Source organism: Catharus ustulatus, chromosome 31 (assembly GCF_009819885.2).
Source record: "Catharus ustulatus isolate bCatUst1 chromosome 31, bCatUst1.pri.v2, whole genome shotgun sequence".
Taxonomy (NCBI): Eukaryota; Metazoa; Chordata; class Aves; order Passeriformes; family Turdidae; genus Catharus; species Catharus ustulatus.
The window spans coordinates 378068-406043 of NC_046251.1; the positions used below are offsets into that span (position 1 = coordinate 378068).

At 34.5% G+C, this 27976-nt stretch overlaps 1 protein-coding gene across 1 annotated transcript; it reads left to right on the forward strand.

Moving 5' to 3' along the window:
* The first annotated feature begins 18970 nt into the window (after window positions 1-18970).
* Window positions 18971-24422, forward strand: HOXC6 (homeobox C6). The gene is made up of 2 exons (XM_033083301.1): window positions 18971-19400; window positions 24049-24422. The coding sequence occupies exons 1-2, from the start codon at window positions 18971-18973 to the stop codon at window positions 24420-24422; spliced, it is 804 nt and encodes a 267-aa protein (XP_032939192.1).
* Window positions 24423-27976: the final 3554 nt, after the last annotated feature.

Consider the following 27976-nt stretch of genomic DNA (forward strand, 5'->3'; position numbering starts at 1 on the left):
AAAAGAGGAAAAAAAAACTCGGGAAGAGCGAGAGGGGGAGCCGGGAGCGCGGTGAGTGTTCGCTTATTGGTTCAGATGCGCGAATTAATGATCCACAACCGGCGGGGAGGCGGGGAGAGAGAGAGAAAAAAATTCAATAAATAGCAATCTGGGTTAAAAAAAAAAAAATTAAAAAAAAAATCCCCCCCGATGTGGGTTAAAAAAAATTCAAAAAAATGATAATGTGGGTTAAAAAATTAAAAAAAAATAGCAATATGGGTTAAAAAAATTAAAAAAAAATAGTAATATGGGTTAAAAAAATATTAAGATAATTATGTGGGTTAAAAAAAATTTAAAAAAATAATGATGTGGGTTAAAAATGTGGGTTAAAAAAAAAATTTAAAAAATGATAATGTGGGTTTAAAAAATTAAAAAAAAATAGCAATATGGGTTAAAAAAACGTTAAAATAATTATGTGGGTTAAAAAAAATTTAAAAAATAATGATGTGGGTTTAAAAAAATAATGTGAGTTTAAAAAATTAAAAAATAAAAATAAGTGGGGGAAAAATAAAATAAAAAAACCCTTAAAAATCGGTGTTTTCTACACGGAGAAATCAAAATAATCGGATTTTTTTTTTCTCTCTCTTAAACCGGCCTGATGTGGTTTTGGGGGAAATGGAATTCAGATTAAAATGGAATTAAAATGAAAATGATATTGATATTAAAATGGAAATGGAATTAATTTTTTTGTTGTTGTTGGAAATGTGGGGGATGGGGTAAAAAAAAAAAAAAAAGGGGAAATGTTGAAGAGGAAAGAAATGGAAAATAAAAAATAAAAAATAAAAAATAAAAAATGAAAAATGAAGGCGGCGCATGCGCGGAGGGGCGGAGGGGGCAGGGCGGGAATTAATGAGCTGGTAATTAATATTTGTTAATTAATATTTGTTAATTATTATTTGTTAATTAGTATTTGTTAATTATTATTTATCAATTTTTCCCAAATTTCCCCGAATTTCTCCCCCAGACCCCGATCCCAGCGCGGGGTTCATTAAAGAATGATAATTAATAAATTTAATTAAGGAATAATAATTAATAAATTTAATTAAAGAATAATAATTAATTAATTTAATGAAGGATTGATAATTAATGAATTCCTGTTCGGCTCATTCAGATTGAACCCCTGCGGCCCCGAAGCTCCCCCGGCTGTAAATTCATTTTTGGGATTTTTCTGAGTTAATATTGTGGCCTAAAGGGAATTTCTGGGTTTGATATTTTCTGTAATTTGAATTTTTTGGTTTTTTTGGGATAAAGTTCTGCCCCCAAGGGAATTTTCTGAGGTTTGATTTTTTTTCTGTAATTTGAATTTTTTGGTTTTTTTGGGGTTTAAAGTTCTGCCCCCAAGGGAATTTCTGGGTTTGATATTTTCTGTAATTTGAATTTTTTGGGTTTTTTTGGGGTTAAAATTCGGCCCCCAAGGGAATTTCTGGGATTTTGGGACCGAGGCCTCCCCTCCCCCTCTGTCATTGATTTTTATTGATTTCTTTGATTTATTTCTCATTTCTGTCCCTTCTATTCCTGATTTTAACAATTTCTTTTATCTCTGCTCCTGCTTCTATTTGCATTTCCCATTTTAATTCTATTTTTGTTTCTATTTTTATTTTTACTTCTATTTTTTATTTCTCTCTTCATTCCCACTTTAATTCCCATTTTTAATTCTCATTCATCCCCATTTAATTTATTCACTTATCTCTATATATTTATTTCTATATTTTATTCCCAATTGTATTTCTCACTTTACCCCTATTTTTATTTCTATATATTTATTTTATTTCTGTATATTTATTTCTGTATTCAATTCCTTTATATTGTTAATAATTTGCATTTATAAACTTATTTCTATATTTTATTCCTATGTTTATGTCTGTATTTTATATTGCATTTCTATAGATTTATTTCTATATATTTTATTTCTATTTATTTAATTTCTATATATTTATTTCTACATTTTACCCCATCTTTATTTCTCATTTTATTTCCATTTTTATTTTTATTTTAATCCCTATTTTAACATCCATTTATCAACTTCTCTTTTTCATTTCCTTCGTCCCTTTTGCTTTTTAAATCTCTTTTTATTCGCTTTTTAATTCCTCTTTTATTTCTTTTTTATTTCTTTTATTTCTTTTTATTTCTTTTTTATTTCTATTTTGTTTCTTCTTTTTTTGCTTTTATTTCTTTTTTATTCACTGTCTCCATTTATTTCTTTAATCTCTTTTTAAAACCCATTTTTAACATCTTTATTTTTTATTCCTATTTTTTTTTGCTTTTATTTCCTTTTCATTCACTTTCCCCATTTATATTTTAATCTCTTTTTAAAAACTCATTTTTATTTTTAATTCCTGTTTTCAATACATTTATTTTTTTAATTTTTATTTTTTTATTTCTTCCTCTCTCTCCCCTTTCTCGCGGACTTTAGGCCGGGTTTAAGGAGCTGGGCCGGGTTTAAATCCGGATCCTGGAAATTCTCCTCCCCTCTCTGGCCCCGCCCCTTTCCCTGGGAAAACCCAAAAAAAATCCCAAAAAAATTCCCCAAAATAAATAAATAAATAAAATCAATAAAAAACCCCCAAAATCCCCAACCCACCCTCAAAAATAATAAAAAAATCCTTAAAAAGTATCCCCAAAACTCCCAAAAAAAATCCAAAAAAACCCCCAAAATAAATAAATAAATAAAACAAAAAAACCCCACCAAAAATCCCCAACCCACCCTCAAAAATAATAAAAAAATCCTTAAAAAATATTCCCAAAATTCCCCAAAAAATAAAAAAAAAATCACCCCAAAAAACCCCAACCCCCCCAAATCCCCTCAAAAAATAATAAAAAACCCCAAAAATAATTCCCCAAAAAACCCAACACTTCCCCCCAAAAAATCTCAAAAAAAATCCCCCCAAAAGACCCAAATCCACCAAATCCCCCCCAAAAAAACCCACAGAAAAAAACCCCAAAATCCCCCCAAAAAAATCGCAAAACCCCCTAAAAAATCCCCTCCAAAAATCTCAAAAAATCCCCAAAAAATCCAAAAATCCCCCCAAAACTCCCCCAAAATAAATCCTCCCCCCCAAAAAAATCCCCAAAAAACCCCCAAAATAAATAAATAAATAAATAAATAAATAAATAAATAAATAAATAAATAAAACCAACAAAAATCCCCCAAAATCCCCAACCCACCCCCAAAAATAATAAAAAAATCCTTAAAAAATATCCCCAAAATTCCCCAAAAAAATCCCAAAAAAATTCCCCAAAATAAATAAATAAATAAAACCAAAAAAAACCCACCAAAAATCCCCAACCCCCCTCAAAAATAATAAAAAAATCCTAAAAAAAAATCCCCAAAATTCCCCAAAAAAATCCCAAAAAACCCCCAAAATAAATAAATAAATAAAACCAACAAAAACCCCCAAAATCCCCAACTCACCCCCAAAAATAATAAAAAAATCCTTAAAAAATATCCCCAAAATCCCCCCAAAAAATCCCAAAAAATCCCCAAAATAAATAAATAAATAAAACAAAAAAAACCCCACCAAAAATCCCCAACCCACCCTCAAAAATAATAAAAAAATCCTTAAAAAATATCCCCAAAACTCCCAAAAAAATCCCCAAAAAACCCCAACCCCCCAATCCCCCAAAAATAATTAAAAAATAAATCAACAAAAAAACCCCAAAAAATCCCACAAAACCCCCCAAAATAAAAAAATAATAAATAAAAAAAATCCCCCCAAAAAAATATCCCCAAAAAACCCAAATAAAAAAATCCCAAAACCACCCCCCAAAATAAAAAAAAAAAGTTAAAAAAATCCCAACAAAAAAAATCCCAAAAAATCCCCAAAAAATCCCAAAATAATCCCCCAAAAATCCCCAAAAAATCCTTCAAAAATTCCCCCAAAAATAAAAAAAAATCCCCCCAAAAAACCCCAAAAATCCCCAAAAAACCAAAAAAAAACCCCAAAAAACCCCCCCAAAAAAACCCCAAAAATCCCCAAAAACCCCAAAAAACCCAAAATCCCAAAAATCCCCAAATCCCAGAAAATTCCCAGCCCGGGCAGTTCCTGAAATTTGAATTTTTTTTTTTTTTGATGAGATTTAATGAAAATATTCGGAATTTTCAGCCAGAAAATCTCAATCCCCAGAGGGAGAAATCTCCAAATTTTGGGGTGAAAAAAGCAAATTTTGGGTTAAAAAAAAAATGGGGATTTGAGGTGAAAAATGAGGATTTTTGGGGTGGAAAATGGAGATTTTTGGGGTGAGAAATGAAAATTTTGGGGTTGAAAATTAAGAATTTTGGGGTGAGATTGTGAGGGTGGGAAAAGAGAATTTTTGGGATGAAAAAAAGAGATTTTGGTGGTGATAAATGTGGATTTTTGTGATGATAAAAGAGGAATTTTGGGGTGAAAAAAAGAGATTTTGGGGGTGATAAATGTGGATTTTTGTGGTGATAAAAGAGGAATTTTGGGGTGAGATTTTGGGGTGAAAAAAGAGAATTTTTGGTGTGAAAAAAGAGAATTTTTGGTGTGAAAAAAGAGAATTTTGGTGTGAAAAAAGAGGATTTTGGTTTATTTGTAATTTCTGTTTGTGATGACGTCATTGTTGTTGTGGTTTTGTTGCTGTTGTGGATTTTGGGTGAAAAAAAAAAATTTAAAATAATTTCAAATATTCCTGGAATTTTTGGATTTTTTTTTTTTATTGTGGGGGATGGGAGGGAAATTCCGGTGGCGCCGCCGTGGGAGGGGAAATGAAACAAAAAAATTCAAAAATGAAAAATTCAAAATAATAAAAAATATTTAAAAATAAAAAATAAAATAATAAAGTAATGGGGGGAGGGGGTAAAAACCTGCAAAAATAAAAGGAGAAATTCCCATTAAAAATTTGAATTTTTGGGAAATCCTTGGGTAAGGATCAGGGCCCAACCCAAACTTTAATTCCATTTTTAATTCATTTTATTTCATTTTATTCCCCTTTTATTTCATTTCATTCAATTTTATTCCGTTTTATTAAATTTAAGTTCATTTTATTCCCTTTTCCTTCCTTTTTATTCCATTTTATTCCATTTTATTAAATTTAATTTCATTTTATTCCACTTTATTTCATTTAATTCCCTTTTCCTTCCTTTTCATTCAATTTAATTCAATTTTATTTCCATTTATTCCATTTTAATCTTTGTTTTATTCCCATTTTATTCCATTTTATTTCATTTTTTCCCTTTTATTCTCTTTTTTCCCTTTTTTTTGGGGTGAATTTCAGGTTCCCAACTCTTATTTCCAACTTTTATTTCCATTTTTCATTTCCCCCAAACTCTGAACAAAAACCCAAAAACTTCGGGGTGGAAAAGACGAGGAAAGGAGGCAAAAAAAAGGGGCAAAAAATGAGGAAAAAAAAGAAAAAACAAACAAATAAAACAAAACTGGGAAAAAAAGGGAAAAAACTTGAAAAAAAGGGAAAAAAAAGAAAAAAAAACTGAAAAAAATGGGGGAAAAAATGGAAAAAAGAACCTGAAAAAAAACTGGAAAAAACTGAATAAAACCTGATAAAACTGGAAAAAAAAAAACGGGGAAAAAAACCTGAAAAAACTGGGAAAAAAAAAAGGAAAAAAACCTGGAAAAAAAATAAAAAAAATAATTAAAATCTGGAAAAAAGGCCTGGGAAAAAAAAAGGAAAAAACTTGGAAAAAAACCTGGAAAAAAAATTTAATAAACTGGAAATAAAACCTAGAAAAAACCTGAAATAAACTGAAAAAAAAACTCTATAAAAACCATAAAAAACCCTATAAAATCCCTATAAAATCCCTATAAAAACCACATAAAATCTCTATAAAAACCACATAAAACCCACATAAAAACCACATAAATCCCCTATAAAAAAACCCTATAAAATCCCTATAAAAACACTATAAACCCCCTATAAAATCCCTATAAAAACCACATAAAATCCCTATAAAAACCACATCAAATCCCTATAAAAAACCACATAAAACCCACATAAAACCCCAATTAAAAAATCCCCGATTTCCGCGGTTTTTGTCCGAGCCGAGTCGTAAAAATCGAATTTTCTCAGCGTTTATTGGAACCAGATGAGCAAAGAAACCGCAGCTTTAATTCGCTTTTAATCCGATTTTTTTTTCCTTTTTTCCACCCCAAATTTTCCCTCTCCTTCCCTTCCCCCTCCCGTAAAGAAAAACCGAAAAAAATTAAAATTAAAGCAGAAAAAATCGGATTTTTTCGCTGTTTTTTGGGTTTTTCCCGCAGCCCGGGAGCGATTTGGGGCTGTCGGCTGCGGTGATTTATAATCCTGGAAATTGGGTTTTTCCTGCCTTTTTTTTTTCTCGTTTTTTGTGGGTTTTTTTTTGGGGTTAATCCCGGGGAAAAAGAAGGAAATAATTTGGATTTATTGGGGCTCCAGGAAATCGCGGATTTGGGGGGGATTCGTTAATTTAATTAATGGGATTAAATTAAAACTTTGAAATGGGAGAGGGTGGCGGGGAAATGAAATAAAATTAAAAAATGGGAATAAAATGGGTGGGGAAAAGGGAAAAATAAATGGGAAAAAATGGGGAAATTAAAGGGAAAATTGATTTAATGAGAAAAATAAATAGGAAAAAATGGGAAATTAAATGGAAAATTGATTGAATGGGAAAATTAAAGAGAAAAAATTGATTTAATGAGAAAAATAAATAGGAAAAAATGGGAAAATTAAAGGGAAAATGGATTTAATGGGAAAATTAAATAGAAAAAATGGGAATAAATGGGATGGGGAAAGGAAAAAATAAATAGGAAAAAACAGGAAAATTAAATGGAAAATTGATTGAATGGGAAAATTAAATAGAAAAAATCGATTTAATGAGGAAAAATAAATAGGAAAAAATGGGATAAGTGGGAAAATTAAATAGAAAAAATAGATTTAATGGGAAAATTGAATAGAAAAAATTGATTTAAAGAGGAAAAATAAATAGGAAAAATGGGTTTAATGTGAGAAAATTAAATAGGAAAAAAAGGAATAAGTGGGAAAATTAAATAGGAAAAAATTGATTTTATGGGAAAATTAAATAGAAAAAATGGGGTAAATGGGAAAATTAAATGGGAAAAAATGAGCTAAATGTGAGAAAATTAAATAGAAAATTTGATTAAATGGGGAAAATAAATAGGAAAAAAGGGGTTAAATGCGGAAATTAAATGGAAAATTTGATTTTATGGTAAAATTAAATGGAAAAAATGGGATAAATTGGAAAATTAAATGGAAAAAGAAGGGTTAAATGGGAAAATTAAATGGGAAAATGGATTTAAGTGGAAAATGAAATAATTGGGTTAAATTGGAAAATGAAATAGAAAGAAAATTATAGTTAGGAAATTAAATAAAGATTGAAGTCGGAGGATTGAGTGGGAAATTGAATTATAATGAGAAAATGGAATGGGAAATAAAGATTTAAATAGAAAATAAAGATTCCAATTAGGAAATCCCATGGAAAATTGAGATTCCAATAGGAAATATGAATGGAAAATAAAGATTTAAGTGAGAAAACTGGATGGAAAATAAAGATTTCAATAAGAAAACTGCACGGGAAATAGAGATTTAAATAAATCAATCCCAAAATAAAGATTGAAATGGGAAAACTCATGGAAAATAAAGATTTAAATGGGGAAATCCCATAGAAAATAAAGATTTCAATAGGAAAATCCCTTAGAAAATAAAGATTTTAATGGAAAAATAAAGATTTAAATGAGAAAATCCCATAGAAAATAAAGATTTAAATGGGGAAATCCCATAGAAAATAAAGATTTAAGTGAGAAAATCCCATAGATAATTAAGATTTCAATCAGAAAATCAAGATTTAAAAGATAAAATAAAGATTTAATGAGCAAATCCCCGATAAAATCCCCGCGGGCCCGAGGATTTCGAGGATTTCATCTCCAGGAATTCAAATTGTGCAATCAAAAAATAATTACAATAAATAATTTCCGTTTTGATCGAGGTTTGAACTCGGAATAAACGCGATAAAATCTTCGGGGGCGGATTGGATTTCCCAACAGGAAAAATTCAAATTAATCCTCGATTATTAAAAAAAAAAAAAACCTGGAAAAAACCCAAAATCAACAAAACAAACCCAGAAAAACCCGAAACAAAATTCCGAATTTCGGGGGGAGGAATTGCCCGAAAATCGAAGGTTTAGAGGAAAAAAAATTGATTTTTCAGCGCGGTTTTGGGGTGATTTCTGTGGAAAATGAGAATTTGGAGGAGTTGTGGTTTTTTTGGGGTGAAAAATTGAATTTTTGGGGTTTTTTAAAGCTGAATTTGGGGAGTGGGGAGGGGGAAAAAAGCGCCAAAAATTCCCCAAGTTGGGGAAAAATGGATAAAAAATGGGTGAGAAAAGAGGAAATCGGTTTGGGGGGGGAATTGTGAAAATTCGGATTTTTTGGGGAGATTTTGGGGAGATTTTTGGGTTTTGTTGCTGCTGCTGCCGGGGGAAAAAAATGGAATTTTTCGGGGTTGGGAGCGGGGCTAAAATCGGTGTGAAATTCAAAATATTCCAAATATTCTCAAAGAAATATCCAAAATATTTCAATGTTTTTAAAATAATGGAATTGTGATTATGGGGAAATGAGAAAATCGGGGCGGGAATCGCCCGAAAATGAGAAAAATGTTTAGAAATGGGGAATAAATCCGGGAATAAATGGAAAAAAAGGGGAAAAAATAAAAAAGGAGCGACCTCGTCTCGGCCTGAAACAAACACCCAAAAAATGGAGAATTTGACCCAAAAAAATCATCCTAAAAATGAGAAAAATGAAGGGGAAAATGGTTAAAAAATGGGGAAAATGGGAAAAAAGTTTTTTAAAAAAAGGAGAAAAGGGAAAAAAATAAAATAAAAATAAAAATAAAAATTCCCTGCGACCCAACCAGACACAAACATTAAAAAAAAAGCGAATTTTACCCAAAATGGACGTGGGAATCAGAGAAAAATGGGGGGGAAATGGTAAAAAATGGGGAAATAAAGAGTTAAAAAAGGGAAAAATTGAAAAAAAAAAAGGAGCGGCCCGGCCAGACAAAAACACCGAAAAAATTCGAATTTGACCCAAAAATCGCGATGAGAATCAGAGAAAAAATGGGGGGAAATGGTAAAAAAATGGTAAAAATAAAAGGGGACAAAAGGAGAAAAAAAAAGAATTAAAAAAAAGGTAAAAAGGGAAAAAAAAAAGAGCAGCCCGACCTGACAAAAAAACACCCAAAAAATCAGAATTTGACCCAAAAATCCCGGTGGGAATCAGCCAAAAAATGAGAAAAATGATGCGCAAAAATGGTAAAAAATGAGAAAAAGAAAAAAAGAAAAGAGTTTTAAAAAAGGGGAAAAAGGAGATGAAAAAAAAAAAAGAGCGACCAAGCACAAACACAATAAAAAAATCCGAATTTTACCCAAAAATCGCGGTGGGAATAATAAAAAAAATGAGGAAAATGAAGGAAAAATGGTTTAAAAATGGTAAAAAATGAGAAAAAAATAAAAAGGAAAAAAAGAAAAGCGTTTTAAAAAGGGAAAAAAAGGAGAGAAAAAAAAAGAGCGGTCAAGCACAAACACAATAAAAAAATCTGAATTTTACCCAAAAATAGTGGTGAGAATCACAAAAAAAATGAGGAAAATTAAGGAAAAATGGTTTAAAAATGGTAAAAAGTGAGAAAAAAGTAAAAAGGAAAAAAAGAAAAGAGTTTAAAAAAGGGAAAAAAAGGAGATTAAAAAAAAGAACGGCCCGGCCAGACACAAACACAATAAAAAAATCTGAATTTTACCCAAAAATAGCGGCGAGAATCACAAAAAAAATTAGGAAAATGAAGGAAAAATGGTTTAAAAATGGTAAAAAATGAGAAAAAAAATAAAAAGGAAAAAAAGAAAAGAGTTTTAAAAAGGGAAAAAAGGAGAGAAAAAAAAAAAGAGCTGCCAAGCCAGACACAAACACCCAAAAATTCCGAATTTGACACAAAAATAGCGGTGAGAATCACAAAAAAAATGAGGAAAATGAAGGAAAAATGGTTTAAAAATGGTAAAAAATGAGAAAAACATAAAAAGGAAAAAAAGAAAAGCGTTTTAAAAAGGGAAAAAAGGAGAGAAAAAAAAAAAAGAGCTGCCAAGCCAGACACAAACACAATAAAAAAATCCGAATTTAACCCAAAAATAGTGGCGAGAATCACAAAAAAAATGAGGAAAATGAAGGAAAAATGGTTTTAAAATGGTAAAAAATGAGAAAAAAATAAAAAGGGAAAAAAGAAAAGAGTTTTAAAAAGGAAAAAAAGGAGAAAAAAAAAAAAAAGAGCTGCCAAGCCAGACACAAACACAATAAAAAAATCCGAATTTTACCCAAAAATCACAAAAGAAATGAGGAAAATGAAGGAAAAATGGTTTAAAAATGGTAAAAAATGAGGAAATAAAAGGGGAAAAAAGCTGAAAAAGCAGAAAAAAAAAAAAAAAAAGCGGCCCCGTCTCGCCCCCCGCGGCCCCGCAGACACAAACACCATAAAAATCCCGAATTTCCCCCAAATTGCGGCGTCTGGGACACACCTGGCTGTAAAATCCCCTTTGTGCCCCCAGCCTCAAAGGCCGCGCTTCAATGGGGGGCGGGGAGGAAAAAAATCCCAAAAAAGAAAAATCCCAAAAAAACCAAAAAAAACGGGGATGGGAGAGAGGCAGGAAAAAAAAAAACTGAAAAAAAAGTCGAAAAAAGCGGAAAAAAATCCAAAAAAAGTGAAAAAAAAAAACCAAAAAAGCGACAAAAAATCAGATTTAAACCCGCCTAAAAACCAGGAATAAATGGAATTATTTCTCAAAGCCAAGGACTCGTGGTTGTTCCAATTTTGGGGTGAAAATTTGGGATTTTGGGGTTGTTTTGTTGTTGTTGATTGGCGGTTTTGAACAGTGCCACCAAGTGACAGAAACTCGCCAGCCCGAGGCCGCTCCGGGCCTTTATTTCCATTTTTTCCTCCGCTTTTATTGTGATTTTTTCCCCCTCTTTTATTTAGATTTTTTTCTGCTTTTGGTTTGAATTTTTCCCCGTTTTTATTTTTATTTTTTTCCTGCTTTTATTCCGATTTTTTTGCGTTTATTTTGATTTTTTTCTCCGCTTTTATTTTGATTTTTCCCCCCTTTTATTTCTATTTTTTTCCCTTTATTTCCAGTTTTTCCTCCTTTTTCCCGCGGTGGGAATTGCCGAAAAACGCGAAAATTTTGGGGAATTTTAAGAAGCGGCACCAAAACCCCCCCGAATTTTTGAGAGGCCCCAAAATCTCTTTTTTCCACCCCAAAAAAATTCAATTTCCAAGAACTTTTCCCCCCGAAATTCAAATCCATTCAAATCTCTTTCTCCTCCTTCCTTTTTTAATTTTTATTTTAAAACTTTTTTTTTTAACATTTTATTTTATTTTATTTTACGACCCTTTCGCGGCTTTTAAATCACCCCGAGCCATAAAAAAGCGATAAAAACCCAAAATTGATAAGAAACAACCGCGGATTTTTGTATTTTTTATTTTAATTTTAATTTCTTATTTATTTCTAAATCCGCCTTTAAAACCCGAAATAAATCCTGAATAATTGGGGATTTCTGCTCGATTAAAAAATAATAAATCCACCTCCGAAAAACTTCAAAAAAAAAAAGAAATAAACGGAATTAAAGCGATTTTTTTTTCTGCTCCTGCTGATTATTTCCTGATTTATTGTTTTATTCTTTTTTTATGATTTTATTCTCGTTCCGCCCCGGCTCCCCGGGATTAAATCCCCGCCCGCTTTGGGTGAAAAATAAAACATAAAACTGATTTTTTATTGTTATTTTCTTTTAATAACAGCGATTTTCCACGCTGGAATTCTCGCTAAAAAACCCAATTTTTTCTGCTCTGTCCCCCTTTGGAAACACAGGAAAAAATCCCATTTTGGGGCATTTTTAAACATGAAAAATTCGCATTTTTGGGGCATTTTTAAACATGAAAAATTCGCATTTTTGGGGCATTTTTAACCCAGAAAAATTCGCATTTTTGGGGCTGTTTAACCTTGAAAAATCCGCTTTTTTGAGGGTTTTTTACCCCGAAAAATTCGCTTTTTTTGGGATTTTTCACCCCAAAATCCCCGTGACATCACTGCCGTCCCTCTCCTTTTTCCCCTGGAATTTTTTTTTTTTGGATTTTTGGGAATTTTTCACCCCCAAAATCTCATTTCTAAAAATCAAGAATTGATTGGAAAGGAACCAGGCTCTGATTTTATTGATTCCCGAGCCCCAAAAATCGAAATTTTCCTGCAGCAGAATCAACCAAAAACCCCAAAATTTACCCATTTTCAATGGATAAACCCCTAAAATCTGAATTTTCCTCATTTTTAGGGGATGTTTAATCAATAAATTAAATTAATTAACGCCACAAACTTGGCGGGTTTTTTGTCGCTTTTTTTTCCTGTTAAATTTGGATTTTTGGGCAATTTTCTCTGGATTTGTTTGAGTTTATTTTGTTTTATTTTATTTTATTTTATTTTATTTTATTTTATTTTATTTTATTTTTATTTTTTATTTTTTTCCTCCCTCCGGCGCTGCCTCTCTTTTGTTTTCACCGGGACAGGAGCGGAAAAAAAAAAAAAAAATCACGAAATAAATCATTCCCCTCCCCCTGCCCCAATTAAACAAAATTCCCAATTAAAAACCTTCAAAAAATGGGGAAAAAAATAAAAATAAACTCCTTAAAACTGCCCCAAAATCGCATTGGAGCTTCGGGATAAAATGAAAAAAACCAGATTTTTTTTTCCTCTCTTCCCTCTTTTTTAGACGCGTTTTAATGCCCAAAATTCTCTTTTTAAAATAAATTTTTTCCAACCTCTGAGGGATTTAAGCAGCGAATAAAATTATTTTTTAATTTTTTCCCCTTTTTTCCCGCTAATAATTCTAATTATAATGATAATTATTCGCTATTTTTGCCCCGAAACTTCAAGGATTCGCGCCAAAACCGAGCCGGAAAATAAAAATAATCATAATAAAAAAGAAAATAAATTGAATTTCAGCCTTCAGGGGGATTAAAAAATGAAAAATTCAATGGCAAAGGCCCCAAAAAAGCGCTAAAATCCATTTTTTAACCCAATTAGGACCAAAATCCAGGGGGGTGAGGAGCTGGAAATTCCAAATAAATGAAATTAAAGGAACCAAAGGGAATTAATTGGGATTTTTAATTGGGGAAATGCGGATTTAAACAAATTAATTTATTTTTCTGGGTGGGAATTTGGGGTAAAAAACGCATTTTTAGTGCCCACACCACCGGAAATTAAGTGGAAAAAAAATATAAATAATAAAAATCCCCAAACTCCAAAATTCCGGGGGAATTCCAGCTATTGATTAATTGGAATTAATTAATTAAGAATTTTCAGATCGTGGCCCCTCCAGGCTGAAATAAATTCAATTTTCCTCCTGGAATTTGAGTTTTTTTTCCCGTTTTTCCCCCATTTTTTGGAGGGCGTTGCTCCCCCAGATTGATTTTGGTTTGGATTTTCTGAAATGGTTAAAAAATGAGATTTGTACCCAAAAATTAAAATTAAAAATAAATAAAAAGAGATTTTAGCAGGGAAAGAGAGGGGGGAGAAAAGTTCAAAAAATAAATAAAGGAGGAGCCAGAAACGTCAAAATAAAGGAGAGAAAAATGGGGAAAAAATTAAAAAGGAGAGAGGGGAAAATAAAAAGGGGAAAAAGGAAAAAGGAGAGGAAAAAAAAAAGAATTTTGGGGGGAAAAAAGGAAATTTTGGGATTTAAAATTCAAGGTTTGGAGGGGCCGCGGGGGGGACGCGACCCAAAATTCCAATTTTTCCCCCCCAAAAAAACCAAATTGTCATTTATTCCTCCAAATTCTCATTTCCCCCCCCAAAAAAAACCCCAAAATTATATTTATTTCTCCCAGAAAACCCCCAAAATTCCCATTTTCATCCCCTAAAATTCTCATTTTTTTTCAGCGTTTTCACCCCAAAATCCCCGCGGAAAATCGGAATTTTTGGGGGCTTTGGGGCAGTTCGGGGTTGACCCCAAATAGTGAAAATAAAACCCAAAAAATCCCTAAAAACCCCAAAATAAAACCCAAAAAAAACCCTAAAAAAAAACCCCAAAAACCCCAAAATTCGCGATTTTGGGACCGTTTCAGGGTGGGACATTTTGGGGATTTTTGGGCATTTTTTGCCACTTGGGGCCCGACCCCAAAATTTGGGATTTTTGAGCCGCGCGACCCCAAAAATTGGGGATTTCCCTCCCCATTTCCCCCCTGGACGCTGCTGGATTAAATCTGATTTTTTTTGGTGTTTTTTCCCCTTTTTCTCTCGATTTTTCCTCATTTTTCACCCGATTTTTTCACTTGGAGCGGCTCAAAAAAATTGAATTTTTGTACCTCAGGGTGGGAGTGGGGAATTCTTGGGGATTTTTTATTTTTTGGATTTTTTTTGGGTTTTTTAGCCCCGCGAACAAAGAGCTCGGGCTTGTCCAGATTTCCAACACTTTTAATCAAACATCTGTTCTTGCTTCTGCTGATGAGTTCCCTTAATTGTTTGCAGACCCAAATCCGCCAGAAATCTCCCCAGAAATCCCCTCCCACTCCCCTCACACGAGAGAAAAAAATAAAAAAAAATCAAAATATCCTTTTTTAATAGCGCGAAAACTCCCCAAATCCCCATAAAAATCCCTTTAAACGCGTCAAAAATCCCATTAAAATTCAGATTTTTCGCGGGTTTTTTTGCGGTTTTCATTTTTAATCCGATTTTAATTTGGTTTTTCTGTCGGTAAAAATTCAAAGTTGGGAGCGTGGTTCTGTTTTGGGGTTGTTTTTTATGTTTTTTGGGTTTTTTTTTTTGTTTTACGGCAGCTGCTTTCTGCTCTCTATAAATCGACTTTTAGGACTTGCCCTCTGTTTAGAGAAGTAATAAAACACTTAAACTTCCCCCGCGCTCCCGGGATTATCCAGCCCACCTTAGAAAAAAAATAAATATAAAAACAGAAAAGCGTGAGCGGAAAATAGAAATAAAAATAGGAATAAAAATGAAAATAAAAGCGGGTAAAGAGGCGGAAAAAAAAAGAGGAAAAATGAGGGGAAAAAAGCGGAATAATGAGGAAAAAAAACAAAAAATCAGTGGGGAAAAATAAAATTTAAAGGATAAAAAGGAAAAGTTTTCTTGGCTGCAAAGTCCCGCAAAGTTCCGGCCCCAAATTCCCAAAATTCCTCCAAAATTCCCCCAAATTTCCCCCAATATTCTCAAAAATTCTCAATTTTGGGGTGCGAAAAACCAGGAAACAAAACCATCGCAGCTCCCAAAATCGCGATTTTTCACCCCAAAGCGAGGCAGAAATTTCAATTTTTGGGGTGGAAAATTCCGGATTTTTTTCCCCCCCGTGACCTTGGGGGGATTTGCGGTTTTGGGGTTAAAAATTCGGATTTTTTCTGCCTGTCCGGGGTTGTTTTTTTGGCTGTTTTTTGTGGTTTTTTGGGTGTTTTTTTTGTTTTTATGGTTTTATTGCTGCCATTGACGACTTGGCTTTGTGAGCCAGAGGAAAAAGAACATAAAATCCTCTGGCATCCGAGTTCCTGTCTGAGGGGGAAGAAATAATTCCTCCCCCCTCCCCAAAATTTAAAAAAAAAAAAGGAAAAAACTTCAAGCATTTTATTTTAAAAAAAAATTATTGGTGTTTAAAAAAAAAATGGAAAAAAAAATATAATTTTTTTTAAAATTTCGCTCCGGGGCAGCAACGAAACTTCCGCATTTTTGGGAGGTTTTGGAATAAAAAACGAGTTTTTTTAAAAAGAAAAAAAAAACAAAAAGCGGCGCGGAGGAGGAGGAGGAGGAGGAGGAGGAGGAAGAGGAGGAGGCCCCGCAAAAAAATCCCAATTTTGGCTTTTCTGGATGCTCCGAACGTTCCTCGCAGGTAGGGGCCGATTTTGGGGCCGTTTCGGGGTTTTTTGGGTTGGGGAATTTTGGGAAAATTTCTGGGAAAACTTTGGGAATTCCCAAGCGCCGCCGACCTAAAATCCGAATTTTTATTTCTTCAAAAAATAAAAATAAAATCGCCAAAATCGCAGCGAAACGGCCCAAAAAGCGGAGGGGAAATGGCGAACCCGCAGCCCGGGAGGGTTTGGGGATTTTTTGGCCAAAATTTTCTTTTTTAAACCCAAAATTCGCGACCGGATCCCGCCGGATCCGAGGAGACGTCGCCATGTTTATCCCAACCCCCCTTTCCCCTTCTTTTTTTTTTTGTAATTTTATTTTTTCCCCTCTTTTTTAATCATTTTTTATCCCTTTTAAACCCTTAAATAATCAGAACTGGGGGGGAAAAATTAAATTTTTTTTTTTTTAAAAGAAAAAGATTTTTTAAAATTAAAAAATAAATAAAAAATAAAGAGGGCGAGGGTAATTTATGGCTTAATATTCTGCGGACGGCTGAGATTTATTGCTGGGAATTCGGAGCGGTTTTATTGGGAGAGGTTTAAGCTCAGCTTTTTTCTTGGAAGGAATAATAATTATGATCATGCTAAAAAAAATTAAAAATTATAGGCGCGTAAGAAGCGGAAAGGAAGAGATAAAAATAAAAATATAAAAGAGGGGAGAGAGCGGCACAAACAATAAATAAATTCAATTAAAATCAGGAGCAACACCACGCTGATAAAAAAAAGAGAGGAAAGCACAGAAAAAACCAATTAAACCCACCAAAAATAAAAGTTAAGCGCGGCTTAAAAATTCAACATCAGACCGATTTCCTGCGGGAGGGGGGGGAGAGTTTAATGATAAATTGAATTTTTTTTTTTTATATTTTGGGGGGGTTGCCCGAGTTACTTTCCATGCCCACTTAGTTTCGCCACGGGACCGGTGAGGAAGGAAAAAAAGCAATTTTTTCCCCTTTTTGACACCCGGCTCGCCATTGGTTCGGGCCGGGTCAGCTGACGTTGTCATTCTGTCCGTCCTGGAGCTGAGCCTTGCCTATAACAATCCTCTACTTCCGACTACAAACCGAGACTCAAATAAATATTAAAAGAAATCGCACGGGCCCAGGTGGCGCCGGGAAAAGGAGAGAGAGAGAGAGACAGAGGGAGGGAGGGGATAAAAAAATTAAAATTTAAAATTAAAAATTAAAAAAAAATTTAAAATATTATTTAAGTTATTGGGTGTTGGAGAGGGAGAGGGGGAGAGGATAAAGGGGGGAGGAAACAGAGAGGAAATAGCGGGGGGTAAAAGGGAAAGAGAGAGGAAATAAAGGGAAAATAAAGGGAAAATAAAGGGAAAATAGTGAGAAATTAAAGGGAAAATTGAGAGAAAATAGAGGAAAAAAACCCAGAGAAAATACTGAGGAAAATAAGGGAAAATAGAGAGAAAATAGAGAGAAAATAGAGAGAAAATTAAGGGAAAATAAAGGGAAAATTGAGAGAAAATAAAGAGAAAATAGAGAGAAAAAAGTGAGAAAATAGAGAGAAAATAAAGGGAAAATAAAGGGAAAATAAAGGGGAAATAAAGGGAAAATAGAGAAAAAATAAAGGGAAAATTAAGGAAAAAATAAGGGAAAATTGAGAGAAAACAGAATAAAATATAAAGAAAAAATAGAGGGGATAGAGGGAAAAATAAAGGAAAAAATAAAAGGGCAAAATAAAAAGGGAAGAGGCAGAGGGGAAATACAGGGGAGGAAATACAGGAAATAACAGGAAATAATCGAGGAAAACAGGAAATAATCGAGAGGGAGGAAATAGAGGAGAGAGAGATAAATAGAGGAGAAATAGAGGAGAAAAATAGGAATAAAGTGAGGAATAAATTCAGGAATGAAGTGAGGAATAAATAAATTGAGGGGAAAATTGAGGGGAAAAAAAATTGAGGAAGGAATTGAGGGAAAAATTGAGGAAGAAAACTTGGGGGAGGAATTGAGGAGGAAACTGAGGGAGAAATAGAGGAATAAACAGATAAACAGAGAGAGGAATAAATAGAGGAAAAGAGGAATAAATAAAGGAAAAGAGGAATAAATAGAGGGAAAAATAGAGGAGGAAATAGAGGAACACAAAGAGGAAGAAATAGAGGAATTAATAGAGGAAAAGAGGAATAAAAAGAGGAAAAGGCAGAGGAATAAAAGGAGAAAAAGAGGAATAAAAGGAGAAAAAGAGGAATAAAAGGAGAAAAAGAGGAATAAAAGGAGGAAGGACCAGAGGAATTCCAAGAGGAAGGAGCAGAGGAACAACAAGAAAAAAAACAACAACCAGATGAAAACCAGAAGGGACTGAACACCAACAAGAAAAGAAGAAAATCCCTCAAAAATCCACCCAAAAATCCAAGACTTGAACCAGGAGCGACCAAACCAGCGGAGCCAAAACCCTTGAAAAAACCGGGGGGAAAAAAGGCAAAAACTGGGAAAAAACCGGGTTTAAACCCCAAGAACCGGAGGGAAAACCGGGTTTAAACCCCAAAAAACTGGGGGGAAAGACTGGGTTTAAACCCCAAGAACCGCGGGAAAAACTGGGTTTGAACCGCAAAAAAACGGAGGAAAAAACTGGGTTTAAACCGCAAAAAACCGGGTTTAAACCTCAAAAAAACCGGGTTTAAACCCTCGACAGCCGGGTTTAACCCAAGAAGAGCGGGATTAACCCAAGAAGAGCGGGTTTAACCCAAGAAGAGTGGGTTTAACCCAAGAAGAGCGGGTTTAACCAGAGAAGATAGGGTTTAATCCGAAGAAAACGGGGTTTAATCCGAAGAAAACGGGGTTTAATCCGAGGAAAACCGGGTTTAACCCAAGAAGAGCGGGTTTAACCAGAGAAGATAGGGTTTAATCCGAAGAAAACGGGGTTTAATCCGAGGAAAACCGGGTTTAACCCAAGAAGAGCCGGTTTAACCCAAAAAGAACGGGTTTAAACCCAAACAACCCAGCCTAACCCGCAAAAAAACCGGGTTTAACCCCCCCAAAACCCGGTTTTAACCCTTCAAACCCCCCCTCCAGCCATGAATTCCTACTTCCCCAACGCGTCCCTGTCGTGCCACCTCGGCGGCGGCCAGGACGTGCTGCCCAATGTCGCGATAAACTCCGGCTACGACCCCGTGCGCCACTTCCCGAGCTACGGCGCGGCCGTGGCCCAGAACCGCATCTACGGCTCGCCCTTCTACTCGCCCCAGGACGGCTCGGTGGTGTTCGGCTCCTCCCGCTCGCCCTACGATTACGGCTCCAACTTTTACCAGGACAAGGAGGTGCTCTCGAGCTGCCGCCAGAGCTCCGCGGTCTCGGGGGTCTCCTCGGGGGTCTCGGGGGTGGCGCACGGAGGTCCCGGAGCGCTGCCGGATTTCCCCGAGCAGAGCAGGGGAGCGGCGGGGCCGGAGCAGAAGGCGGCGAGCATCCAGATTTACCCGTGGATGCAGCGGATGAACTCGCACAGCGGTGAGTGGGGGATTGTCCTTTGCTTTGTGATGCTTTTCCTTCTTAAAAATTGTTTTTCCTGTTATTTTTCCCTTAAAAAAAATTATTTTCCCTTTTTAATCCTGTTTTCCCTGCAATTTTTCCGTTTAAAAATTGTTCTCCCTGCTATTTTTCCCTTGTTAAAAAATTATTTTCCTTTTTTAAAATTGTTTTCCCTGCTATTTTTCCCTTAAAAAAAATTATTTTCCCTTTTTAATCCTGTTTTCCCTGCAATTTTTCCTTTTAAAAATTGTTTTTCCTGTTATTTTTCCCTTTAAAAAAAATTATTTTCCCTTTTTAAACCTGTTTTCCCTGCAATTTTTCCTTTTAAAAATTGTTTTCCCTGCTATTTTTCCCTTAAAAAAAATTATTTTCCCTTTTTAAACCTGTTTTCTCTGCAATTTTTCCTTTTAAAAATTATTTTCCCTGCTATTTTCCCTTGTTAAAAAATTATTTTCCTTTTTTAAAATTGTTTTCCCTGCTATTTTTCTCTTTTAAAAAAAATTATTTTCCTTTTTTAAAATTGTTTTCCCTGCTCTTTTCCCCTTTTAAAATTCTTTTCCGTACTATTTTTCCCTTTTAAAAATTCTTTTCCCTGCTATTTTTCCCTTTAAAAAAAATTATTTTCCTTTTTAAAAATTGTTTTCCCTGCTGTTTTCCCCTTTTAAAATTCTTTTCCGTACTATTTTTCCTTTTTAAAAATTCTTTTTCCTTGTTATTTTTCCCTTTAAAAAAATTATTTTCCTTTTTTAAAAATTGTTTTCCCTGCTATTTTCCCTTTTAAAAATTGTTCTCCCTGCTATTTTTCCTTTTAAAAATTCTTTTCCCTTCTATTTTTCCCTTTTAAAAATTGTTTTCCCTCCTATTTTCCCCTTTTAAAATCATTCTCCCTGCTATTTTTCCCTTTATAAAAAATTATTTCCCTTTTCTTAATTGTTTTCCCCTTTAAAAATACTTTTCCCGGTTATTTTTCCCTTAAAAAAATTATTCTCTCCTTTTAAAAATTATTTTCCCTTTAAAAAATTATTTCCCCTGTTACTTTTCCCCTTTAAAAAATTATTTCCCATTTTAAAATTGTTTTCCCTTTTAAAAATTATTTTCCCTGCTATTTTTCCCTTTAAAAAAATTGTTTCCCTTTTTAAAATTGTTTTCCCTTTAAAAAATTCTTTTCCGTTATTTTTCCCTTTTTAACAAATTATTTCCCTTTTAAAAATTGTTTTCCCCTTTGTTTAAATGATTTTCCCTTTTTAAAAATTATTTTCTCTTTTAAAAATTATTTTCCCTTTTATTTTCCCTTTTAAAAAAATGTTTTCCCTCTTTTTAGAATTATTTTCCCTTTTTAAAAATTATTTTCCCTTTTAAAAATTATTTTCCCTTTAAAAATTTTTTTTCCTCATTATTTTTCCCCTTTTCAAAATTATTTTCCCGCTTAAAAATTATTTTCCTCTTTATTTTTCCCTTTAAAAAAAATATTTCCCTTTAAAAAAATTATTTTCCTCTTTATTTTCCTTTTTAAATTACTATTCTCCTTTGAAATTATTTTCTTTTTTATTTTCCTTTTAAAAAATATTTACCTCTTTATTTTCCCTTTATTATTATTATTATTATTTTCCTTTTTAATATTCCTTTGTTTATTCCCCTTTTAAAAATTATTTTCCTTTTTATTTTATTTTTAAAATTTTTTTCCTCTTTATTTTCTTCTTTCTTTATTATTTTCCTTCCCTTTTTTCTTTTATTATTTTCCTTTTTAACTTTCCTCTTTTTATAAATATTTCCCTTTATTTATTTTCCTTTTAAATTTTCCAATTCTTAACAATTCTCCCTTTCCCCCCATTTTTTAAAAAATAATTTCCATTCTTCATTTCCCATTTCTTAACACATCTCTCCTTTTTTTTCTCTTTTTTTTCCTTTCCCCCCCTTTTCCCCCCATTTTTCCCCCCATTTCCCCCCCTCTTTTTCCCTTTTTTTTCCTCTTTTTTTTTCTCTCCTTTTTCCCCATTTTTTCCACCTTCCCCCTCATTTATTTCCTTTTTTTCCCTCCCCCCCTTTTTCCTTTTTTCCCCCCCATTTTTTCCCTTTTTATTTCCATTTTCCCCATTTTTTTTCTTCTTTTTTCCCCATTTCCCCCCATTTTTTTCTTTTTTCCCCCCCTTTTTTCCCCTTTCCCCCCCCTTTTTCCCCCTTTTTTTCACTTTTTCCCTTTCCCCCCCATTATTTATTTATATTTATATTTTTTTTTTCTTTTTCCGGCCGAAAGGCAGCGATAAATTAAAATAAACTCGCTGCTTTTTACGGCTTTTTGCACCCCCCGCTCCCCTCCCCCGCGCACCACGAGCATTTTATGGCCCCATAAAAACAATAATTTCTCTCCCCTCGCTGTCCGCGCCTGCCTGGGCCCCCTTTTTACCCGCCGGAGTTGGGCTCGGCCTTGTTAGGCTCGGTTCTAATTAAAAGCTTTCGGCCGCCGGTGAAATATCGGCGCTCGTAAAAGGGAATTAAAGAATAAAATGGGAATAAAAGAGCGCGGCCGAGGGGGAATAAAAACGGGAGCGCGGCTTTATGGTGGGAAATAAAATTTGTGGGCTTGGGGGATTTAGGGTTGGGTTTGTTTTTTTTTTTTTAAGGGGTTTTTGGGTTTTTTTAAGGGGTTTTTGGGGTTTTTTTTGGATTTTTTAAGGGTTTTTAGGGTTTTGTTTAAGGGATTTTTTATTTTTTATTTTTTTAAAGGAGTTTTTGGGTTGGTTTTTTTTAAAGTTTTTTTTATTTTAAAGGGGTTTTAGAGGATTTTAGGTTTTTTTGGGTTTTTTTTAAGGGGTTTTTAGGGTTTTTTTAAGGGGATTTTGGGTTTTTTTAAGGGATTTTTACAGGGCGTTTTCGGTTTTTTTAAAAGGGGTTTTAGAGGTTTTTTTTGGGGGGGTTTTAGAGGTTTTTAGGGTTTGAGGTTTTAAGGGGATTTAGGGTTTTATTAAGGGGGTTTTGGAAATTTTTTTTAGGGGTTTTTAAAGGGTTTTGGGGTTTTTAGGGGTTTAGGATTTGAGGTTTTTAAGTTTTTGGGGTTTTAGGTTTATGGGGTTTTAGGGATTTAGGGTTTAGGGTTTTGGGGGTTTTGGGTTTTTAGGTTTTCAGGTTTTTGGGGTTTTGGGTTTTTAGGGGTTTAGGGATTTAGGGGTTTCAGGGTTTGAGGTTTTTGGGTTTTAGGGATTTTAGGGTTTGAGGATTTTCGGGTTTGGGGCCGGCACGAGCCGGGGCCGGGGGGAGGTCGCCGCTTCCTCGCCGTCCCCGGCTCCCCCAAATCCGGGGAATTCAGGGGAAATCTGGGATAGAGCCCCGAAAAATCCGGGATAGAACCCCGAAAAATCTGGGATTAAAACCCCCAAAAATCTGGGAGAGAACCCCGAAAAATCCGGGATAAAACCCCCAAAATCTGGGTTCAAACCCTGCAAAACCCAGTTTTAAACACCCCAAATCCGGGTTAAAACCCCACAAAATCTGGGTTTAGACCCTGCAGAATCTAGGTTAAAACCTAGGAAATTCTGAGCTAAAACCCCGCAAAATCCGGGTTTAAACCCTGCAAATTCCAGGTTTAGACCGTGCAAAATCCGGCCTAAAAGTCGGCAACATCCGGGCCACAGCTCCGCAAAGTCTGGCCTAAAACCCCGCCAAACGTGGCCTAAACGCCTCAAAACCCGGGTTTAAACCCTCCTAATCCGGGTTTAAACCCTCCCAATCCGGGCTAAACCCTCCAAATCGGGGTTTAAACCCCCCAAATCCAGCCTAAACCCCCTGAATATCCGGGCTAAAACTCCACAGGACGCGGCCTAAACCCCTCAAAGCCTGACCCAAACCCCTCAAAATTTGGGTTTAAACCCCGAAAATCTGGCCTAAAACCTCCCAAAATCTGAACCCCTCAAAACCTGAGCCCAACCCCCCGAAAATCTGGACTAAAACCCTCAAAATCTGAGGGGAATCCCCCCAAAATCCGGACTAAACCCCCCAAATCTGGACTAAACCCCCAAATCTGAGTCTGACCCCTCCAGACCCGGACTAAGCCCCCCAAAATCTTGGTTAACCCCCCCAAATCCGAGTCTAACCCCCAAAAATCCGTTTTAATCCCCCCAAAAAAACCCCAATTTTAACCCCTTAACCTCCAAACCACCCCCCTCAAAACCCGGCCTAAAACGGGACAGAGGAGGGAAGGGAAAAATGAGGAAAAAAAGAGAAAAAAGGGAGAAAAAGGTGGAAAAAAGGGGGAGTAAACGGGGAAAAAAGAAAGAAAAAGTGGGGGAAAAGGGGAGAAAAAATGGGGACTAAAGAGGAAAAAGTGAGAGACAAAATGAGGAAAAAACGGGAAAAATTGGAGGAAAAAAATGAGAAAAAAATGGGAAAAAAGGGGAGAAAAAGAGGAAAAAGGGGGAAAAGGTGGAAAAAACCAGGAAAACGAAGGGAAAAGAGGGAAGGAAAAAGAAATAAAAACTGGACTAAAACCCCAAACCCCACTTTAACCCCCACCCCTCCCCTTTTCCCCCCCAAATCGAGACTCAAACGCTTGAATTTCAATTCTCCTTTATTTTCGGGAGCCGGGAAAAAAAGCAGAAATTTTCAATTATAATTTTATTTTTGCTGCCTGCAGGAGTCGGCTACGGCGCGGATCGCCGCCGGGGCCGCCAGATTTATTCTCGGTACCAAACCCTGGAGCTGGAGAAGGAATTCCACTTCAATCGCTACCTGACCCGCAGGAGGAGGATCGAGATCGCCAACGCGCTCTGCCTGACCGAGCGCCAGATCAAAATCTGGTTCCAGAACCGTCGCATGAAGTGGAAAAAAGAAACGAACCTGAGCTCCACGCTGGCCGGGGCAGCAGGAGGAGGAGGAGGAGGAGGAGGAGGAGGAGGAGGAGGAGGAGGAGGAGGAGGAGGAGGAGGAGGAGGAGGAGCAGCGGGAGCCGCCGACAGCTTGGCCAAGGAGGAGAAGCGCGACGAGGCGGAGGAGGAGAAGAAGGAGTGACCGCGCTCGCCTTTCCCTGCCTCTCTTATTCCCCTTTTTTTGGTTTTTTTTTTTGGGTCGGAAAAAATTTAAAAAAATGAGTTACGTGGGAGGGCGGAACAATAAGGGATGAAAAATAATTTTTTTTTGCTCGGAAAACAAATTTAAAATAATGAGTTATGTCATAAAAAGTTGGCGGAATAGGGGGAAAAAGGGATCCTTTTTATTTATTTTTGGTCGGAAAAAATTTAAAATAATGAGTTATGTCATAAAAAGTTGGCGGTGGGGAGGGCTGAATAGGGGGAAAAAAGGGATCCTTTTTATTTAATTTTGGTTTTTTGGTCGGAAAAAATTAAAAAAAATGAGTTACGTGGGAGGGCGGAACAATAAGGGATGAAAAATAATTTTTTTTTGCTCGGAAAACAAATTTAAAATGAGTTATGTCATAAAAAGTTGGCGGTGGGGAGGGGGATAGAGGGAAAACGGGATTAAAAATAATTTTTGGGTTTTATTTTGTCGGAAAAACAAATTTTAAATAATGAGTTACGTGTTGGCGGTGGGAGGGCGGAACGATAAGGGATGAAAAATAATTTTTTGTTTTTTTTTTTGTCGGAAAACAGAATTAAAAATAATGAGTTATGTCATAAAAAGTTGGCGGAATAGGGGGAAAAAGGGATCCTTTTTATTTTATTTTTGGTTTTTTGGTCGGAAAAAATTTTAAAAAATGAATTACGTGTTGGCGGTGGGAGGGCGGAACGATAAGGGATGAAAAATAATTTTTGGTTTTTTTTTGTCGGCAAACAGAATTAAAAATAATGAGTTATGTCATAAAAAGTTGGCGGAATAGGGGGAAAAAGGGATCCTTTTTATTTTATTTTTGGTTTTTTGGTCGGAAAAAATTTAAAAAAATGAATTACGTGTTGGCGGTGGGAGGGAGGAACGATAAGGGATGAAAAATAATTTTTTGGTTTTTTTCTGTCCGAAAAGAGAATTAAAAATAATGAGTTATGTCGCAAAAAGTTGGTGGAATAGGGGGAAAAAGGGATCAATTTTATTTTATTTTTGGTTTTTTGGTCAGAAAAAAATTTAAATAATGAGTTACGTGTTGGCGGTAGGAGGGCAGAAGGGTGGAAAAATAAGGGATGAAATTTTTTTTTTTTGGTGGGAAAAATTTTTTAAAATAATGAGTTATGACCTAAAAGGTTGGCGGAGGGGAGGGCGGAATAGTGAAAAAAAAATTAAGGTGAGAAAAAAATTCTATCATAAAAAAATTGGAGGTGGGCAGGTGGAATAGTGGGGAAATAATGATCGGGAAAAATTGAATTAAGGGACATAATGATGGGAAAAAAGTGAATTAAGGGATGGAAAAATTCCAGGCGGGGAGGGGGAAATAGCGGGAAAAATAAAGGGGAAAAAATGGAATTATCGAGGTGGAAGCGGAGAAGTGAAAATGGAGAAACTGAAATGGAAAAATTAAAATGGAGAAATTAAAGTGGAGAAATTAAAGTGGAAAAATTAAAGAGGAGAAATTAAAAGTGGAGAATGGGAGTGGAAAAACGAAAAAGCAAAAAAAAATTGGAGTGGAGAAACGGAAATGAAAAATGAGAGCGGAAAAATTAAAGCGGAGAAATAAAAAGAGGGAAAATTAAAATTAAAACGGAGAAATTAAAAGAGGAGAAATGAAAATGGAGAAATGAAAATGGAAAAATGAAAATTAGAAGTGGAGAAATGAAAGCGCAAAAATCAAATTTGGAGAGGTGGAAGCGAACGGAGCGAATGTGGAGAAATGCAATTATTGATGAATTAATTCATGCGGGATTAATGAATTAATGCCGAGAAACCAAGGGATGAATGTGCAGAATAAATTAATTCATTAACGAGCAGAAATTAATGACGAATCCTCCCCCCCCTCCCCCGCCAGGAGATTCCGGCCTCGAAAATCGGGAAAATCGGGAAAAAAAATAAAAATAATAAAAAAAATTTGGGGCAAAATGAGGAAAAAAATCCGATTTTCCTGATTGAAATGCCATTAAAAAGCTCTTTTCCCGCCCGAATTTGAATTTTTTTTTAATATTTTTTTTTTGGGAGAGAATCCTCCTGGAATTTGCAGCTGCATCCACAAACTGTGACGGTTTCTGTGTGAATATTTTTCTCTGTGTTCGTGGTACCTGTATTTATATTTATGTTTAGCGCTGTAATGTTGGGAGAAAAAAAAAAATAAAATTAAAAAAAAAATAGGGGGAAAAAAATTAAAATTATTGCGAAAAAAAAAAATGAATGGAGTTCATAGAGGTAGAGAGAGAAAAAAAAAGTGAAAAAAAAAAGAAATAAAAATAAAAAATAAAAAGCGAGAAATGTGAAAAAAAAAATTAATAATAATAATAAATGGAATTGAAAATTCTTGTGTTAAATCTTCTCATGTAGAAAATCCCGGAGTCCGGGCTGGACTTTCTGTGAGTATTTAATGAAAATAAAATCGGAATATTATTTTTGAAAGTTGCCCCAGCGGCCTCTGAGCTTCAGTGGGGAAATGGGGAAATTTCGGGTTTTTATTTTGTGTTTATAAAAAAAAAAAAATCACAAAAATCTTACAGAAAAATGGGGAAAAAAGGGGGGGGAAAAGGAAAAGAAAAAGGGGGGAAAAAAGAAAAAAAAAACTAAAAAAGGGGTGGAAAAAAAGTAAAAAAATAAAAAGGGGAGGGAGAAATAAGGCGGAAAAAGGGAAAAAAATTTCAATTTTTGTATTGAAAAAGGGGGAAAAAACAGGAAAAAAAATAAAAGGGAGAAATAAGAAGGAAGAAAATTCAATTTTTGCTTTGAAAAAGGGGGGAAAAAGAGGAAAAAAGGGGAAAAAGAAAAGAAAAAAACGGGAGGGAGGAGAAAAATTAAAAGGGAGGGGGAGAAATAAGGAGGAAAAAAAGAAAAAATTCAATTTTTGTTTTGTCTCCTTGTGTGGGTTCCGGAATTTCCATAATTAAAAAAACAAAAATTTTGATTTTCCGAGTCCCAAATTTCTCATTTCCCCCCTTTTGTTGTGTTTTGATTTTTAAATTATTTTTAATTTTTGTTTGTTTGGGTTTTTTTTTTCCTTTGGGGTGAAAGGTTCGGTTCCTCTTTTCTTATTTCTGATTTATGGGTGATGGATTTCCTTTTTATTCATTAATTTATGAGTTTTGGTGTTGGGTTTTTATTTTTTTAGTGGGATTTATTTGGTGTCTTTCTCCTCCCCTTTTATCATCCCGATAAAAACCTCCAGGGAATAGGGGAAAAAATTAATTTTTAATCATTTTTTAACATTTTTTCCCAGTTTTTCCCTTTTTAAAACCATTTTAAAAATAATTTTAAAAATAATTTTTTCCATTTTTTCCTCTTTCTTCCCATTTATTCCCCATTTTTTGACCATTTTTAAACCTTTTTTTCCCTCATTTTCCCCCCATTTATTCCCATTTTCCCCTCCATTTTTTAGCCTTTTTTTACCATTTTTTCCCATTTTTTAAACCATTTTTTAAACCATTTTCCCCCCATATTTCCCCATTTAAAAATAATTTTCTAAACCATTTTCCCCCAAATTTTCC